We start from the raw sequence: 18,310 nt of genomic DNA, 5'->3' as shown, positions 1-18,310 counted from the left end.
GCAGCTGTGCCCCTAGCGACCTTGGCCCGTGTCTGCTGTCACAGCTTGGGGGTCAGTGCTCTGGGCCGTGTGGGGCAAGGCCAGAGGTGCCGCTCAGCACCCTGCAGTGCACGGGGCAGCCCCGCAGCCAGGACTGAGCCAGCGCCCAGCATCAGTGGGCTGAGAAGGTGCTTTAGACCTGGAAGGCTTGAGGCATCCCGGGCTGTCTCCAATTGGGACAACTCCTCCCTTCCTGTAGGCGGGAGGCGAGGGAAGGACAGTGCGGCGGTGTCGACCCTCCTTGCCCCCAGGGAGCGGGCCTCCACAGTTCCAGGTGGCCACCACTGAGCGCCCGGGGGGTGGGGACCCGTGTGCCGCGCAGGGTGGGGGCACTTGGGCATAGCCCCTGACCTGCTGCCTGTCCCTCTGCCTCCCGGGCAGGTACAAAGATGGTGCTGACAGCCCTTCAGAGGACAGCGAGAAGCCCCGAGTCCTCTACAGCCTGGAGTTCACCTTTGACGCCGATGCCCGGGTGGCCATCACCATCTACTGCCAGGCCGTGGAGGAGTTCCTGAACGGGATGGCGGTGTGAGTGTCCACACCCGGGGCCGTGCGGTGGCCCGGCGGCTGTGCTTCTGTGTCCGAGTTGTGTGCTGGAGCTTTCGGAGGGTTTACTTGCAATAAGGGTCCGGCTGGCCTCACAGGATGAAATGTGCGACTGCAGCAGCACCAGAGACGGGGACAGACCAGCGAAAATGTGCCTGCCTGGGTCCTGTTGGGGAAAGCCACCAGAGGGCCTGACTGGCTCTGAGATTGGGGCTCAGGCTTCAGGTGCTGGCCCTGCCCTGCACCCGCCAAGCCGCTCCTGGCGTGGGACCGCCTGTGCCTCAGTTTCCTGAGCTGGGGGTGGGAGTGGCTGGAGTGGCCCCCGCTTGTACTTGGTGTAAGGACTTTGCTGCTGCTGCTGGAGAAAACGCGGAGGTGGGGCTTGGCGGGGAGCAGCCCCTGCAGGGAGGGAACGCTTGGTCCTCCGTGGGGCTCACGGGGCTTGGGTCTGGCCCCTGAGGGGCTGCCCTTGCCACCCCCCATTTTCTCACCCACCCCCCACTGGCACCCTCCCTGGCAGCAACCAGAGGACAAGGTTCCTTTTCCTATACTTCCTTCTTTGAGGCTCCACACTGAGCCAAACATTGGATTACTTTAGTTTTTTCAATGCTGCAGGCCATTAAAAATGTGTTCTTACCATAAGCCAAGAATGAGAAGATCCAGGAGAATCTGGGGGCCTTCCCCTCAGAGGTCAGCACAGTGCCCTGCGGGTGCTGTCGCTGATGTCGCCATCCGCGTCCCTCTGTGGCCCTCCCGGTGCCCTGTGCGCTCTTGCCTTGTGACTCTGCCTGCGTGATCTTTGTCCTCAGCCATGGTCACCTCCTCTGGCCCCTGACTAGGAGGTGGGAGGACACATGTGGGAGGGCCACAGTGCCCCAACGGTTGGACGAGGCTTCCGTGTTCTCTCTTCTGCTCATTTCCCTGCCACAGTGGAGGGGTCCTGGCTAGTGGGGTGGGGTCTGAAGGCTGCCGCAGAGAGGGGCAAGGGACCTGGCGAGCAGCCCACCCACCCCACACTCCAGCTTTTGTCTGTGTCAAACGGGCACAGCCAGAGGTGCCGTATGCTTGAGAAGAGGGTCTGCTGCTCCCACAAGGACAGTAGACGCATGAGCAAAGGGCACAGCTGCCCCTGGAGCCTGTGTCTTGGACCCCTGGGGGACGCCTCCCCCTAGGGGAAGAAATGCTGCTCTGTCCCCTTCCTGAGAGCTGGCAGGAGTGGCTGGGGGCCTGTTTCCCTTCCCAGTTTGCCGGTGTTTAGTGGTGTGAGCACAGAAGTCACCGAGACAAAGAGAAGCAGGACCCAGAAGCCTATCCCCACGGACCTTTGCCTTAGCCTGGGAATTCTCTTTATATTCCCTGATCGCCTCCCTGCTTCCTGACGGGCAAGGAAGGGGGCAGATCTGAGGTCCCAGAGAAAAGCCCGGGTTTGCATGGCAGTAGAGTCCTGGCCTGTGTCTTTACCACGCGCTGAGGCCTGGCTTCTCACAGGGAGAGAAGGGCCTCTGGCGGGCAGAGGAGCCCTCTCTCTCTCGGGCACACAAGAACGCTTCCCCTCCAGCCACCAGCGTCTCGGGCTCTCCAGAGTGTCTTTTGTTTAAGAGACTGAGAGATGGCCTCAGGAATGGCGGGCGTGGGGCGGGTGGAGGAAGCTTTGTCAGGGTTGTGTGTCGGGATCGGGAATGGGGAGAAGCCAGAGTTGGTCAGAATGGAAATGTGAGCGCCCTTTGACGCTGTGTTCCTTCTCTGGGAAGGTGCATGTGTGTGCGGCTGGGGTGGACGTAGAAGAGGGTCCTGGAGGCCTTGTGTGCAACAGCGGGGTGTCGGGGACCGTCTGGTGTTCACCCCGCACTAAAGGCCTCTTGGTGTTGGCAGAGCACGGGCCTCTGCATGTGACGGTCAGGGAACAGCGCCGGGACTGACCATAGTGAGGGAGCAGGCGTGGGCCGACTAGCCCTTGGTCATGGGAGAGCAGACGCCCGTGCCTTCAGGCGTGGGTTGTGGGTGACGCAGAGACGCAGGCGGCAGGGAGTGCGCGTGAGAGTGGGCTGTGGGGCACGCCGCCCGGGTGGACGTGTCTGTATGTGTTTGTGCAGCAGAGGAGACACGTCAGAGAAGCCAAGCGGAAAGGTGTAGCTGGGTGTGGAAAGGCAGGTAGTTACTGGGCGGCTGTGGTCTCTAGAGGACTTGTCACCAGGCAGGCTCCAGGCAGAGCTGGCCGTGAGCAGAACGAGGCCGCCGAAGCTGGCGGCAGGCTGAGGGCCCCGGCCCGCCAGAGGACGGTTGGCACTTGCAGGAGGAGAAGGGAAGTGTGGGTCCTGCACGTCCTATTTCTGCTGGGGCCCGAAAGCCTGGTTCCTGCCAGCCCCCACGTCAGAGGCCCCTGTGCTCCGGGGTGGGGGGTTGCGGCCTGAGGACTGGGCCCAGCAGACCGTGTGCTCTCGGCCGAGCATCAGCGGCCTTTCTGCCCCTTCAGGTACAGCCCCAGGAGCCCCGCCCTGCAGTCCGAGACCGCCCACTACAAGAGAGGGGTGAGCCAGCAGTTCTCCCTGCCCTCCTTCAAGATTGACTTCTCTGAGTGGAAGGATGATGAGGTAAGCTTCTGGGCAGGCCCCTCTGGCCCTGGCCCCGGCCCCTTTCCCGAATTCCCTGCCCCTTGTGGCAGGGGACGAGCCCCTTGGGGCCTGTGTGCTCAGATTCCTCGTGTGGGTGATACACATCAGGGGTGGCTGCTGCCCTAGGTCCGTGTGCTCCGTCGGGCGTGTGCCGGACCCGAGAGCGGCGTTCAAGTCACGTGTCGGGGCAGCTACAGGCTGCGGAACCGGCTGTGGTGCCTTGTCGGGGCCACAGGACGGCAGCAGGGTGGAACCTTGCACCCTGTGGTTCCATCGCTGGGGTCGGTAATTTACGTCATGGGAGGGGTGGTGATGGAAGCTTTGTCTGTCGTAGCAGAAAAATGGAGACAGTCTGTGTGTCCGTGATTGCTTGTTCACCGAGGTCATGGGAGCCATCGGTCTGCATGATAGGGGCACCGCGGTTCACCTCTGTACTGGATATCCTATCTTGGGATAGGACGGAGTTCTAGAACACACGTGTGCGCACACATATACGGGCTGTACGTGAACGGTGTGTGTGCCCGCGCTGGATTCATGTCTGAATTGTTTCAGCAGGTCTGTTAAGATGTAATTTACATGCCATGATCTCCACAATCCAGTTCTCGAACATTTCCATCCTTCCAGTAGGATCCCTCGTGCCCACGCATAGTTCATCCCTGTTCCTAGCTCTAGCCCCTACATTACTTTCTGGATGGATTTGGCTTTTCTGGATGTTTTATATAAATGGAGTCATACAATATATGGCCCTTTGTGTCAGGCTGCTCTCGTGTAGCTGAATTCTGTAGTTTTTTTTGAGGATGGCAGTCGTATATCACTAAAATAAATCGGGGGGAAGGAACGGGGGCAGTGGGGCATGGGTGGCGTAGGAGTTGGGCAAGAAGGTTGGGGCTGGTGGACGAAGTCAGAAGGAAGGCCACACCACGGTGTTTGCTCTTGGCCATGTGTGTGCTTGCTTGTCAGGGTGCTTTGATGGCACGCAGCGGAAGCTGCCATTGTGTCACTCAGGTGAGAAAGTCCTCTGAGAGAAGGATGGGGCTGCTGGAGCCCCGCCCCCAGTCCCATTCCGTCAGGTCCATCACTGCACGTCCACACTCGTGGTTGGGGCACCCAGCAGGTGCCTGTGGTCCTGCCCACCCTCCTGTAAAGGGGGGAAAGCCTCTCCCCAAAGAAAGGAGAGGGCTGGGTGGGCAGAGGGGGTTGGTCAGACAAGTGGGTGCCCCCACGCCGTGGTTACCTGTGGGGAGGGTTGGGCTCAGGCTGCAACTCACTTTGGGGACCTCTGCCCACAGGGCAGTTCCTTGGCTGGCGTTTCGGCCGCAGAACACATCCTTGCGTGTTTGCAGATGTGCTGAGTCAGGCGGACAGTTTGGTTCCAGCCTTCTGCTGAGGTCATTTGTCCTGGGGGCACCCTTGGCTCATAAACCAGTTTGAAGTGCCACATGGGGGGACCCCCTTTCCTCCCTTGGAACAGCAGGGGCCTACATTGCAGCTTGTCTGCGTGCGGCGCGGTGGACGTGGCTGGGTGGTGGCAGGTGCAGAGGGTGTGGTGGGCAGCCATGTGGGCCCGTCTCATGTGGACTTACCCAGGACCCCTTCCTCGTCTTCACCTTCTCGGATCATCTCCTCAGCTAACGTGTCTCAGATCAGCTCACTTCTGTTTTTTTTGGAAGATGGATGTATGTATGTATGTATGTATGTATGTATGTATTTGACAAAGAGAGCACAAGCAGGTGGAGCGGCAGGGAGAGGCAGAGGGAGAAGCAGGCTCCTCACGGAGCAGGGGGCCTGACATAGGGCTTGATCCCAAGACCTGGAGATCATGACCTAAGCTGAAGGCCCACTTAACCATCTAAGCCACCCAGGTGCCCCACAGTTAACACTTTTCTTTATTTTATTTTTTCAATTTATTTATTTGAGAGAGAGAGAGTGAGAGAGAAAGCATGAGAAGGGGAGGGTCAGAGGGAGCCTGATGCGGACTCGATCCTGGTACTCCAGGATCATGACCTGAGCCGAAGGCAGTCGCTTAACCGCCTGAGCCACCCGGATGCCCCACAGTTAGCCCTTTTAAAGTGTACAGTTCAGTGATATTTACCAGATAGATGGTCCTCGATTTAAGGTTTCTCTTTGATTTTTCAGCTTCACGCTGGCACAAAAGTGATACACACTTGGTCGAAATCATACTTTGAATTTTGGAGTATGGGCTCCCGCCGGGCTAGCGATCTGTAGCTCGGTCCTCTCTGGTGGTGTGGGCGGCCGGAGCCGCAGCTCCCGGTCAGCCACGCTGTCACGAGGGGAAACGACCAGAGATGGCCAAGGGACTGACCGCCGTTCCGTTTCTCTCCCTCGGCGCGGTACTCAGTGTATCACACAAGCTACTCACCCCTCCCAGCGCAGCAGGCTCTGTGGGAGGCTGACGGAAGTGACTGCGGTCAGGGTCCGTGGGCGCGGGAGGTGCAGTTCCAGCCTCGGTGTTTTCAGCTTGCGAGGGACTCCTCAAGCCGAAACCCTGTCGTCAGCTGAAGAGGGTCTGTATTCAGAGAGGTGCAGCCATCGGCGCCCTCCGACTGCGGGACGATTTTGTCGCCCCCACGAGAAACACTGTGCCCGCCAGCAGCCCCTCCCCGTGCCGCCCCTCAGCCCCCGGCAGCCGCTCGTCATTCTGCATTGGCCTGTTCGGGACCTTTCATATAAGCAGACTCGTACAGTGTGTGACCTTTTGTGCCTGGCTTCTGTCCCCGAGCACCATGTCTTCACCCACGTGGTAGCAGCTGTCAGTACTTCGTTCCTTCCTGTGGCCCGTAATACCCCCGGTGTGGCTGGACCGTGTTTTGTTTATCTGTTCATCCGTGGATGGGCGTTTAGGTTGTCTCCAGCTTTGGGGTGTTATGGACAACGCTATGCAATTTTGTGTGTGGGTGTATGTTTTCATTTCTCTTGGCTATGGCTTGCTATTTAATTTAATTTAATTTAATTTAATTTAATTTAATTACTTTATTGGGGCACCTGGGTGGCTCAGTCAATTAAGCATCTGCCTTTTGCTCAGGTTATGATCCTAGGGTCCTGGGATCGAGCCCCATATTGTGCTCCCTGCTCAGCGGGGAGTCTGCGTCTCCCTCTCCACTCTGTCCCCATCCCCTGCTCATGCTCGTTCACTCTCAAATAAAGCATTTAAAAAATAACTTATTTTATTATTATTTTTTAAAGATTTTATTTAGTTTTTTGACAGAGAGAGATCACAAGTAGGCAGAGAGGCAGGCAGAGAGAGAGGAGGAAGCAGGCTCCCCACGGAGCAGAGAGCCAGATGTGGGCTCAATCCCAGGACCCTGAGATCATGACCTGAGCTGAAGGCAGAGGCCTAACCCTCTGAAACACCCGGGTGCCTCAAAATAATTTATTTTTTAAAATAACTTATTTATTTTAGAGAGGGGCAACAAAGAGGGAGAAAGTGGGAGAGAAACAGACTCCCTGCTGAGCACAGGGCCTAGCACTGGGCTGAATGTCAGGACCCTGAGATCACAACCTGAGCCAAAATCATGAGTTACTCAGCCCCCATTTAATTTTTTTTTTTTTTAAGACTTTTTTATAGTAGTTTCAGGTTCGCAGCACAATGAAGAGGAAGGCATGGAGATTTCCCATATTCCCCTCTCCCCACTCACGCATAACTTTATTTACTGAATCATACCGTGGCCGTCTTAGAGATGGCCTGGCGGCTGGAGTGGCTTCTCTGCTGGGTTTCCCTTCCGTGTCCCTCGGGCTCCATTCATCTCAGTGAGAGCCACACCCCTGCCCTTCCGCCTTTGCCTTGCCTCTATTTCCCCGTGTCCATCTGGCCCGGGGCTTTCAAAGACCCCTGTCTGGAAGCTCCTGTGCAGTGGGTGAGCCCGAGGTGCCGTGGGGCGAGGCTCCCAGCCGTGCTGGTGTCGGGGAAGAGGAGGCCTGAACTCGAGAACCCGGTGTGGCCCCTCTCGGCGTCAGCTGCCCGGCTCTTCACCTGACCGGGATGGCCGCTCTCTCCTCAGAGAAGTCGCTCTTCCTGCATTAAAAATAAACGTCTCCCTCAGACGCGGGTGGGCAGGAGTCTCTGTCCTCCCTCTCCCCGCCTCCCCCCCCCCCCCCCGCCCCGCTGCGTATTCAGCTCCAGGGAGTGAGTTGGGTGCAGAGCTCTAGGGAACAGCGTTTTAGGGGAGATGGTTCTTGCGCCCCAGTCCCCGCACTCCCCAGTCCCTCTGGTGTGACGTGGCCACAGCTCTGGCCGTGGCAGCACAGGCCAGGTATCCGGCTGGGGGTGGGGGCGGCCGCTCCTCCTGCAGAGGCTTGTCGTGGCCGGGCATTCGAGGGGCTCGGGGCCCGGGCCCAGGTGCCAGGGAGAGCTGGGGCCCCATGTCCCTTCATTCCCGTTGCGGTTCCCCTGGCCCCAGCCCGGGCTGGCCAGGGCAGGTGTTCTCTCAGGCCTCGCTGAGTCCGTGGAAGGAGTGCCGAGCGTCAGTCGCCGCGCTGGGCTCTGTGGACGTGGTCGCCGAGCTGAGTGCTCGTGGGGGGCGCCACGGACATGCTGCCGCGGAGCCTTCGGACGGTATCTGCGGCAGGACTGTTTCTGTCGAGCGGCGGAAACACAGCTCAGTCCGACCGCAGAGCGGAAGATGGGGGTCTGTCCATTGTGTGCCCCATGGGGCTGTGAGACCGTGAGACCAGAGAGGAGGGCGGGGGTCACTGGCTGCTGGTGGGGTCACCATGCAGGCCTCCTCCGACCAGCAGAACACGACTGACTGCGGGTGCTCGGGCCGCACTCGGTACGCGAGGGAGGACAGCACTGGTCATCCCGGCTCCGCAGAGCGCGGAGCTGCTTGTTGAGCGCCTGGCCTCCAGCAGCACAGGTTCCAGAAACTGACCCGATGTGCGGGCGTGAGCGGGCTGTGCGTTCAGGGCTCTGTTCCCCATCGGGCTCTTACCTGAACGCTCCCCTTCCTGGGTGTACTTAGAGCCCTCGTAAGGCAGCGCCTGCATGTCACCCAGCATCTGCATCACCAGGATAACTGCAGGATGGTCATGGTCCTGTGCCCTGACTCAGGGTGGGGAGGGCAGATACAGGCTTGCACAGGGGCCCCGTCCCATGGATAGCTGTGGATGACCTGTATTTCCTGTCTCACATGCTCACTTCCGCCGTCCCCCATGGGTCACCCCAGAGCTAGTGACGCCTTGCAGAGAGGCCCCCCTCCTTCAAAGTCTGGATATCTGTGGTATAGGCCTCTCCCCTGAGGCTGCAGCGAGCATGAGGCCCTGCTGAGTACTGGGGGGCTTGAACACGTCCTCCCTGCCTGCAGCTGGTGTGCATGCGGGCCCCCAGGGGCCTGTGTGCCTGGGAGTCTGGGCCCCGTGTCGCTCCGTGAGGTCCTCCGGGGCCACGTTCCTCCTCAGCTCCTGCTGCCTGAACATGCGAGGCTTTACGTGGCTGGTGTTCGCTGCGTGTTTTCTCAGTTGCCCCGTGCACCAGACACAGCTTTTAGCCCTGTGTTACAGATGGCGAAACTGAGGCTCAGGTGGTAGAGTCAGACTCGATTCCAGTACCTGGTCCCTCCCGAGTCCTGCCTCCTCTGGCAGTCTGTGACGCACAGATACCTTGTGGGCCTCCCCTTGCATCCCTGCCTGGGGTGTCCTCAGCTGGTCGCCTCTGTCCTGTGGGTCCTGCCCTGTGGCCTCTGCTGGTGAGATATGGAGGATGTGTGTGGGGGGAGGAGAGTGGCCTTTGGTCAGGGAGCCAGGGAGAAGGAGAAGTGAGGGGGATGGTGTCTCCTTGAGCTGTTGCATGCCACATTGTGGCGCCTTTCCTTCTACCCTCGGTGGGGACAAGCCAGGCACTTCCTTGACAAGGCTGAACGCCATTTGCCCGGGACTCAGACGCCTTGCTGCTGTGTGTGGTGTCCAGAAGGGGGACAGCCCCGGTGTCCTGTAGCAGGCGAATGGGGGAGCAGGGTCTGGCCACGCAGTGGAGGAGTACTCAGCCCAGGGAGGAAGCACCGACGCCCGTGCAGCGGGGGCGAGCCTCGTAAACGTGGTGTTCGGCGAACGAGCCAGGTGGGAGAGATCCGTGCTGTGATGTCCCACTTCTGTGAAAGGTGCAGACCAGGCCAGTCCGTGGATGCACAGTCCAGTGGGGCTTACCCAGTGGGGAGGGTGCACGGTCATGGGGACAGGGTTCTGCTGGGATGATGAGAGTGCTCTGGACGTGGATGGTGGTCGTGACTAACGTGGCCTTACGGATGCACTTAGTGCCACTGAGTTACATGACTTGGCCATCTCAGTCATTTTCTGTTTTGCCAAGAGGGAAAAGAGGTAGCAGCTGTCTTCCGTGGCCATTTTGTTTGTCGTCGTGAGCTCTGCCGCGTCCTGCTCACGGCGCCTCCCCCCTCCGGCTCAGTCTGACTGTTCTTGCCTCCTTTTCTCCTCAGCTGAACTTCGACCTGGACCGGGGCGTGTTTCCAGTGGTCATCCAGGCCGTGGTGGATGAAGGAGACGGTGAGCGGCCCTTCTCCGTCCCTCTTCCTTCTGGGCTGTGGACCCTCTCACCTCAGTCTGCAGGGAGGAGTTTATTCCAGAAGTGACGAAAGACATTGGCTCAGCCCATTTAGCATAGTTAGGGCCATGGGGTTTAAGCCCCAAACTGTCCCGGGCCTGGGCTGCAGGGCCCTCTCTTCAGCTCCTTCTCCTGACTGTGGAGTTGCCAGCTGCCTGGCTCCCGCGGCGGTGACAGCAGCTAGCCGGGCCTCGGATTCTGGTGTCCGCGCTGAGCGGGATGACAGAAAACAGCGGAGAGGGCATGGAGCAGGGCGGGTCCCGTGCTGTGGGCTGTCAGTGCGGCAGGCTGACCTGGCAGCGCCGAGTTCTGGCTTCTAAGCCCTGTCGGAATGTTCCTCCGTGCAAAGCCAGCAGGGGGCGCTTTAAGGTGACTTTAGAGGAGGAATGGCTGTAGGAGCAGCAGGACCCCAGGCAGAGGAAGGCGAGATGAGGACGATCCTCCCATGGGTTTTGGGCTCCAAAACACCCGCTAGGAAGAGCATAGGGAAGCTCCCGCTGAGAAGCAGAAGTTCAGGGTGGGGGACAGAGGAGGGGTTGAGGCAGCTCTGACCGCTCCCTCCTCTCTCTCCCGGGCAGTTGTGGAAGTGACTGGCCATGCCCATGTGCTCTTGGCCGCCTTTGAAAAGGTAAGTGCCATCCTGCCCCTTACTGTGCCCGTGACCAGGGAGCATGGGTAGAAGGGCCGTGTTCTGAGACTAGAAGTCTGAACTTGGGGTCTGGGCTTGACCACGTGGCCTTCATGCCAGAGGCTCGGAGCAGATGGGAGGCCTTCTGGTTCCTCTGGGCTCCAGGTGGCCGGGCCTCAAGGTAGCATCAACTTTGGGTTTCTGAAGGGCATCCGATGTATGGTGAGGGGGTGTGTTTTAGGGGGCAGTCCCTTGGGAATGCCCTCTGACCTGCCCGCATGGACCTGGACACCCACGTGGAGGGCCATCAGCACAGACCAGCTTTTCTCTGGGATCTGCGGGGATCACCCAGGTTACCACCTCTCAGGACCCCTGCCTTTCCCGCCAGACCCACTGGAACCTCCTAGCCTGGCCTGGTCCTCACAGGTGTGCTCTGCCCTGCCTCCAGGTAGCTGTAGCACCCGGTGCCACAGGCCTAGGTTGACCTCTTCCCACTGGGGCCTTCCAGACTTCACGGGCAGACACTTGTGGTACTTAGTTCTCCTGTGCTGTGAGGACGGAACTGGGCCCCTTGTTTGTTGTGTCCCTGGTGTGCAGTAGCTGCTCAGTGAACCAGCCCACGGGGGAGTTGCTGGGGGCCTGCCACTTGTCTGGCGTGGCCCTAGACCCTCTCTGGTGGCAGAGAGAAGACGTCCAGGCCCTCCTGGAGTCCCTGCGCTGAGGGTGCCTCCTGTATAAAGAGACCCTTTACATGGAAGCATTCACTTAGTATTACCTTCCGCCCGATGCGTATTTGAACTTGGAGGTTTGCCCCTTTCTCCCGCGCAGACCCGAGTCCGCAGTCTCCCCAGCTGCTCGTGTTTTGTGGCCGCATTATGTAGGGTGCAGTGGGGAGAGAATGGTCAGTCTCACCATCGTCTCTGCGTGGGGCTGTCGTCGGGTCTAGGGATGGTTCTGGTTCCCTGTCATTGCTGTTCGGGGAGCGAGCAGTTGTGCGTATGTGTTCATGCAGCAAGCAAGTGCCTGGCTGTGTTGGGAGGAGGTCCCTGCTCACCGAGATCCTTGCTGGAGGTGGTGGGCACCTTCCCTGTTGGAGAGTGTCATGGCGGATGTCCCCCACCCCCAGGCCTCTTTGACACTGGCCTGCACCCTGCAGTGGTAAAGTGTTTCCGGCACCAGCCTGTGGCCTGGGTGGACAAGGACCAGGGACCCCCATGAGGAAACCAGGCTCAGGTTGCTGTTTCTGGACTTTGCACCCCATGTGGGCATCCTGCAGACCCCCAGCTTCCTCAGCCCAGTGTGTGTCTGCAGCCTTGAGAGGTTGAGGGCAGCGTCCAGCTCCTCCCTGCGATCTGGTCTTTCCAGACTCCCCGAGGAGTTAGGACAGCTGGGCCCAAGTCCCCTGTGGCCCATTTGCCCCGTGCTCCCTGGGCCCCTGGGGCTGTGGTGGCACAGGGCGCCCAAGCCAGAGGGTGGGCCTCTCCCTCGCCAGCTGCGCTCCCCAAGCCTGGCCTTGTCGGAAGAGATGGTGGCTGTTGGTTGTGTCTCTGGTGAGCTGGGTGGGCTGTCGATGGCCGGCTCCACCTGGACCTCTAGTTTAGAGCACGGGGGAGGCTGCTTTCCTTCTGGACTCCGTTGCTCTGCCGATGCGTGTCTCTGTGGATTGTGAGGGGTAACTGGCCTTGTCACAAGATCTCAGGTCTTCACTAACCTTGACCTCTGGGTGATGTGTTTCCCCAGATGCTACCAAAGTCCCTCTTTAGTTCTTAAGAGTATTTAGGGTTTGGGGCTTTTCCGTACACGTATGTGTGTGCACGTTTGTCTTCTCAACGAAGCCAGGCCCTTTCTGGGTTAGAAGTGGGCTGTGCGAGTTCTTGCCGTCCAGGTGCTGCTGCTTGCTGCAGGGGGGCTCTGGGCTGTTGTCAGAAGTTGCCTGATGGTCGTAAACCTGAGTGTGCTTGACCCCTGCCCGGGGAGCTGGGAGGACCCAGGAGGCAGTCCTCCAGGTAGTTTCGAGGCCCAGTCGGAGGCCCCCATTTGCAGAGACCTGGCCGGGCTCCGTCCTTCAGCGGTGGAAGTGGAATGGCCAAGGAAGGGCCTTCGGCTCGCCGCTGGGAGTGCTCGGTGGTACAGCGTGACTGAGTTAACCTGTCTGTCTTCCCTGTAGCATGTCGACGGCAGCTTCTCTGTGAAACCTTTAAAGCAGAAGCAAATTGTAAGTCTGGTAGAAGAAGTATCGTGGCCCCTTTTGATTTAAAAGACGCATAAACACACGCAGAGTCTCACTCTCCGGAGGGTCCTCTGGGCTCTGGGAAGTCCGGGCCTGCTGCATCGGGTGTGTGTGTACCACCACGGCGCAGTGCTGACTCGGAGCCCAAGTCGTGTCCGGCTTGATAAGATCTGTTTGCGCCCATAGGGCCACTTCTGAACATAGTGTGAGGTCTGACTCTGGTCACTCTTGTGCGGCTGGTGACGGGTGGGTCCAAAGTGTTTTTGTCTGGGGAGGGGGATGGTAAGGTGGGCACAGGGTACGGTTGCCTGACCTGTATACAGGTTGGCTCCATGCCTCCTGGTGAGCAAAACCACCGGACTCCCCCCCCGCCCCCATCACCACATGGCCCCGGCTACTGGGTGGGCTGGGCAGGAAGCAGGTTCTCTGCCATTCTCCTAGCACTGGGCCCACTCCCTGAGGAGCAGGTGGACAGAATTTCAAACCGCACCTGCTCTGGACCCGAGCCCGGCCCCTGGGAAGTGGTGTTAGGCCAGGTGGGTGCTGCGGAGCCCTTGAGTGGGAGCCGGCAGGTGCCCAGATCCTCTCTGTTCCGCAGGTGGACCGGGTCAGCTACCTGCTGCAGGAGATCTACGGCATCGAGAACAAGAACAACCAGGAGACAAAGGTATGCGCTTGTGCTGACATTTGCCGGGACTGCAGGAGGACTTCGCTCCCCGGCTTCCTTTCTGCCTGCATGGGAGAAGACTCCCAGAGGGGCTTGCCCGCGCCCCCTCCAGCCCTGGCCAGGGCCCTGGCAGCTAGTGGTAGATGAGCTAGTCCCCCTGTGTGCCTTCCCCAGGTGGCCCTGGGACCCCAGACTCCCATTTTACTTTAATTTTTTATTCTCTTTTTATTTATTTATTTTTTAAAGATTTTGCTTATTAGAGAGAGAAAGAGGTATTGCTCACAAGCGGGGGGGAATGGTAGAGAGAGAAGCAGACGCCCCACTGAGCAGGGAGCCCAATGTGGGACTTGATCCTAGGACCCCGGGATCGTGACCCAAGCTGAAGGCAGATGCTTAACAGACTAAGCCATCCGGGTGCCCATTCTTTCTTAATTTTTCAAAGGTGTTAGTAGAGAGGGGCACCTGGCTGTTGGGGTCGGTGGGTATGCGGTTCTTGATCTTGGGGTTATAGGTTCAAGCCCCCAGTGGGGGTAGAGATGACTTAAAAATATTAACAGTAACGAATGAATAACTAGACGAGTTAGCAGAGTCTGTAGGCATTTAGTTCTTTTTCCAGCAGATTCCCTGACTTGTTAACATCATTGGGTCGCCAGCCGTCAGGTGGGGAGGGACAGCCTGGCATCAGAGCCCCTTCCCGCCCCGTCAGGGTGAGCCACTGCTGCCCGTGCCTGCCGACCTGCCCCCCCGCCGCATGCCGCTGGAGCGTGGGGCTGACAGAGCTGTGGCCTGGCGTGGCCAGGGAGGGTGGCAGAGAGTCAGCCGTGCCCTGCTCATCGCTGGAAAGGCACAGGGACACTGTCATCTCTTTTTAAACGTTTTTGGAGGTCTTACACGCGAGCTTCTGGGACAGCTGGGACCGGCTGAAAGCCGGAGGTCAGGGCAGTTCGATCAGGCCCCTGTTCCCCGAGGCGTGCTTGCGGTGTGCTTCACGTGCTCACGCCGCAGGTGGCCGACTGTCCCTAAGCGGCCCGCGCGCGCGCGTGTGTCCAGCTTGACCGGCCGTCTGTCGGGTCCGCTCCGTGCCTGATGGCACAGACCACGCACTCGCAGCGTAGCCACTCGGAAACGGGGCAGGGCGGGCTTCCGGCCACACCTGGGGTACGGAAGCAGGTGGTGGGGCTGTCGTTCATGGACTCTTGATCCAGATGCTAATTAGATAAGTTGGACTTACCAGATTTTTCCAGTTTCAGCCCAGTAAGTGGGTGCCCCGTGCAGGACATGATCTGAACTGTTGGGTCTTCCCCATGTTTTCTCTGTGGTTCTGAGGAGTGGAAAGAGACCTGAGTGTTCTTGGTGGGGCTCAGATCCTCGTCTGTGTCCTGGGGCGGACACGGGCTGGGTCAGCTCTGGGCCGAGTCTCCTGAGGACGGCTGCTCCACCGGGACCTTCCTCCGCCCTCCTGGCTTCCCTCTGGGGAAGCAGGGGACAGCCAGTGGGGCGGCCAGGGACGGGAACACCTCCCTGCCCCACCCCTGTCCCAGCTCCCGCCTGTGGTCCTTGGGAACCCGCCGACACTCAGACCCTCGGTGTCCCCCTGCAGCCGTCGGACGAGGAGAACAGCGACAACAGCAACGAGTGCGTGGTGTGCCTGTCGGACCTGCGGGACACGCTGATCCTGCCCTGCCGTCACCTGTGCCTCTGTAACTCGTGCGCGGACACGCTGCGCTACCAGGCCAGCAACTGCCCCATCTGCCGGCTGCGTGAGTGGGGCCGGGGGGGCCGGGGCTGTCAGCCGCCTGCCCTGGGCGCAGCAAGCTTGATGCCATACTGGGTGCGGGTGGTGGGGACCCACGGCGACCATGCTGGCACGTGCGCGGCTGACATCCTCCTCGGTTTAGGCTTTCGGAGTTAATGGCTGGGAAGGATGTGGCCGAGGGGGAGCTTGTGTTGAAATTGGAACCGGACAGACACTGGCCGGCAAATCGAGTCTTGAAGTGTTACACGCAAATAGGCCTGGTGAGGTGGAAAGCTGACTGAGGGATGGTTCCTGGGAACCCTGTAGACATTTTCTCCAAGTTCCTTCCGATTCAAGTGTTTGTCTTCCGGTGGAGGGAAGCTAAACATTCTCAGGGCGAAACGAACCCCACTGGGTCAAAATGAGCATCGGCTGGCGGGCGGGTCCCCAGGCTGTGGGAGAGAAGCGAGCCCACCCTGGGCGCTGCGCGTTTCCATTTGGCGGGGAAGGGATAGCTGTTTGGAGAAAGCCTTCCTGCCCTTTTACCCCTTGGTGCGCCAGTCAGCGTCCCTGGGGCCGCCTGGGGGTCCTCGTGCCTCACCCCGCACCTCTGAGTCACTGCGCAGCTGTGAGGCCCTAAGTGCCCCACCTGTCTTGTCGCTGTCTCGGGGCTCATAGCTAGTAAGGGGTGGGGGGGTCCAAGCGGGTTGTCCTTCTGGGAGAGACAGCTGCGTGCAGGGGCCATAGGGCAGGCCGGGCGTGTGGCAGTGGAGCTTGAGGCTGTGGGGTCGTGGGGGGTCCAGAGCCCAGCCCTGAAGAGACCTCAGCGCTTGGTGGGGGCAGCTGCAGGGGCTGGTGTGCCAGCCTGGAGGCTCAGGCAGCAGGGCCAGTGGCCTCTCCTCTGTGAGGGACAGGGAGGAGGCGGGGAGCAGGAGCCGAACGCCAGCCTTGCCCACAGACCCTGTCTCCCGGGCGTGGAGGCCCAGGGGCCCAGGTGGGCTGGGCGGGCTAGGCCGGGGCCCTTGTCTCTGAGCCCGCAGCCTGAGGCAGCCGCCATCAGAGCTGGGGACGTGGGGGCCCCAGCGGGCGCTGGTCCAGTGTGCGGCTGTTGACGGCGTGCACGACCTGCGCTTTTCACCAGCGTTACCCTCTCGTTAGGGAAGCTGATGGTCCAGGACGACCAGTAGCCTGCACCCTAACTTACTTTCCCAGTTGCTGCTGCTGGTTTTCCTGTGTAGAGATCGTCCTGTCAGGGGCATTCACATACGTACGTCTGCCTGCCCGCGGTATGATTTCTAGGAAGAGACTGGCCAGTGTCCAGGACGCACTGAGTGCTTTTAGCTGGTCGCCAGGTGTGACACAGACGCGCCATCGTGTGTGTGGTCCAGGGTTTGGCCTGTGGGAGGCTGGTGGCACCCTGCCTGCTGCCCCGGAAGCTCCGCCTGAACCGGGGTCATGCACTCTTGGCCTCACCTGTCTCCCTTCTGGGCGTTCTCGTGTGACTCTGTTTGCCTCTGATTTGGAGACGTAGCTAGACCTCCTTTGGAGCTGGAGCTAGGACCTCCGATGGGGAGGTGGCCAATGTCCCTGGAGCCCCGAGGGGCTCAGTGGTGCTGGAACCGGCCATCCCTTGCCTGATGTGAGCCCTTTCCTCTGCCACAGCCTTCCGGGCCCTTTTGCAGATCCGGGCGGTGAGGAAGAAGCCGGGAGCCCTGTCCCCCGTCTCCTTCAGCCCTGTTCTGGCCCAGAGCATGGACCACGATGAGCATTCAGTAAGTGCCTTTTTCCTCTGTGTTGGGGGGGGTGGGGCAGAGAGGAGGGTGTCTGGAGGAAGCCCATGCCCACTTGCAGAGCCCATCAGGTGTCTGGAGGCCCTGAGGGCTTACCTTCGTGTTAGGATGGCTTCAGGTTCCCAGTGGGGCCATGTTGTGAGGCCTGGTCGGGGGCTGAAAGGAAAGGCAGGGCCAGACTGTCTGCCTCTCCCTACCTGCTGGCTCTCTCCATCCTCATCTGCCGGGTGGGCCGGCCTTGGTCCCCAGAGGTGCTGGTGAGGTTGAAGGGGTGACCCACGCTGGGCCCAGTGAGCCCCAGGCCGAGAACAAGGGCCATCTGATGGCATGCAGCCCTGCCTCGAATTTGAATATCCATCACCGTCATTCAACCCGCCAGACAGCCAGGGCCACCGTGTGGGTTCTAGGAGGTGGGGTCCCTCCCAGCGGATGCCTGTCACGTGTTCCCCCCCCCCCCACACGCTCTGCCCACTGAGAGGTGGTGCCCAGCCTGGACACGAGGGGCAGGGAGCGCTTTGACAGCCAGCCACCTCACTTGCTTCCTGGGAAACTGTGAGGTAGAGCTTGTAGGCACGTGAGGGAAGATGGACTCGGGCTCTGGGGAGAGAGATGGGCAGACAGAGAGAGACAAAGAGACCCAGAACCATAGGCAGAGACAGAGAAAGCCATGGAGAGAGATGGGCAGAGACACAGAGACACGGAGAGAGACCCAGACACGGATGAGAGTAGAAAAGTAGGTACTGAGACATTGGCAGAGAGACACGACGAGACAGAGATGGGGCAGGATGGGGAGGCTGGCGTGGGCGGGCGAGACAGGCAGGGGCAGCCCCAGATCTGGAGCTCCTGGGCCCCAGCTGGCCACAGCTGTTTGCAGCCAGTGGGTCCACTGTTGGACTCAGTGGTTCTTAGAGGAGAAGGACCCACACCCTGTGGTTCTTGCATCCACGAGATGGCCTTCTGCCCTGGGCCAGGGGGGATGTGTTTGGCCTCTATGGTGATTCCGAATATTGGGCCAGTGTTTATAAGTCTGGACGTTTCCTTAAGACTCCGATTTTTGACTTCTCTTTTGAAATTTAAAGCTGTGGTCGTGCACCTGGAGCAGACGCAAGGCCGCCTCGGAGGTGGGGTCCCCATCACCCCCCCTCTTCGTGGCCAGCCAGACTGCGTGTTTTGCCTGCTGGGTCCCTGTCAGCATCAGGGCTTCCTCCTTCCGAAACAGCCCTCCGGTGAATTTGGTGTTGAGCTGGATTTACGAACACTGAATATTTTTTCCAGCAATGCGGTTTTAGTGGAGAGAGGAGTGGCCCTAAGTTGTGATTTGTTCCTGGGATTGGAGTCATTGTTCTGCGGGATGGGAGTTCGGGGATGGATGGTGGGTTTTCTTACCACTTGTGTGTGCCCCTTGCTCCCCGTCCCTGCCCTGGAGTCTGAGCATCCGGCCTGACCTTCCCACATTTACCCTCTTATCCTGGGAGAGCCGAGATGCCGCTCA

At 59.9% G+C, this 18,310-nt stretch overlaps 1 protein-coding gene across 8 annotated transcripts in view; it reads left to right on the top strand.

The window, feature by feature from the left end:
- The window catches only part of MGRN1 (mahogunin ring finger 1), a 57,321-nt gene that overhangs the window by 25,578 nt on the left and 13,433 nt on the right, over nt 1-18,310 (top strand). For all 8 annotated transcript variants that reach the window (XM_045993007.1, XM_045993011.1, XM_045993006.1 and 5 more), the window contains exons 4-11: nt 421-567; nt 3,059-3,176; nt 9,644-9,710; nt 10,347-10,396; nt 12,564-12,611; nt 13,225-13,293; nt 14,894-15,053; nt 16,691-16,800. In XM_045993007.1, coding sequence (XP_045848963.1) covers nt 421-567; nt 3,059-3,176; nt 9,644-9,710; nt 10,347-10,396; nt 12,564-12,611; nt 13,225-13,293; nt 14,894-15,053; nt 16,691-16,800 — 769 coding nt within the window. The remainder of the gene's footprint in view (nt 1-420; nt 568-3,058; nt 3,177-9,643; nt 9,711-10,346; nt 10,397-12,563; nt 12,612-13,224; nt 13,294-14,893; nt 15,054-16,690; nt 16,801-18,310) is intronic.

The sequence above is a fragment of the Meles meles genome, chromosome 21 (genome assembly GCF_922984935.1).
Source record: "Meles meles chromosome 21, mMelMel3.1 paternal haplotype, whole genome shotgun sequence".
Taxonomy (NCBI): Eukaryota; Metazoa; Chordata; class Mammalia; order Carnivora; family Mustelidae; genus Meles; species Meles meles.
The sequence above is the reverse complement of the archived record's forward strand: the minus strand, read 5'-3'. Positions and strand labels throughout refer to the sequence as shown.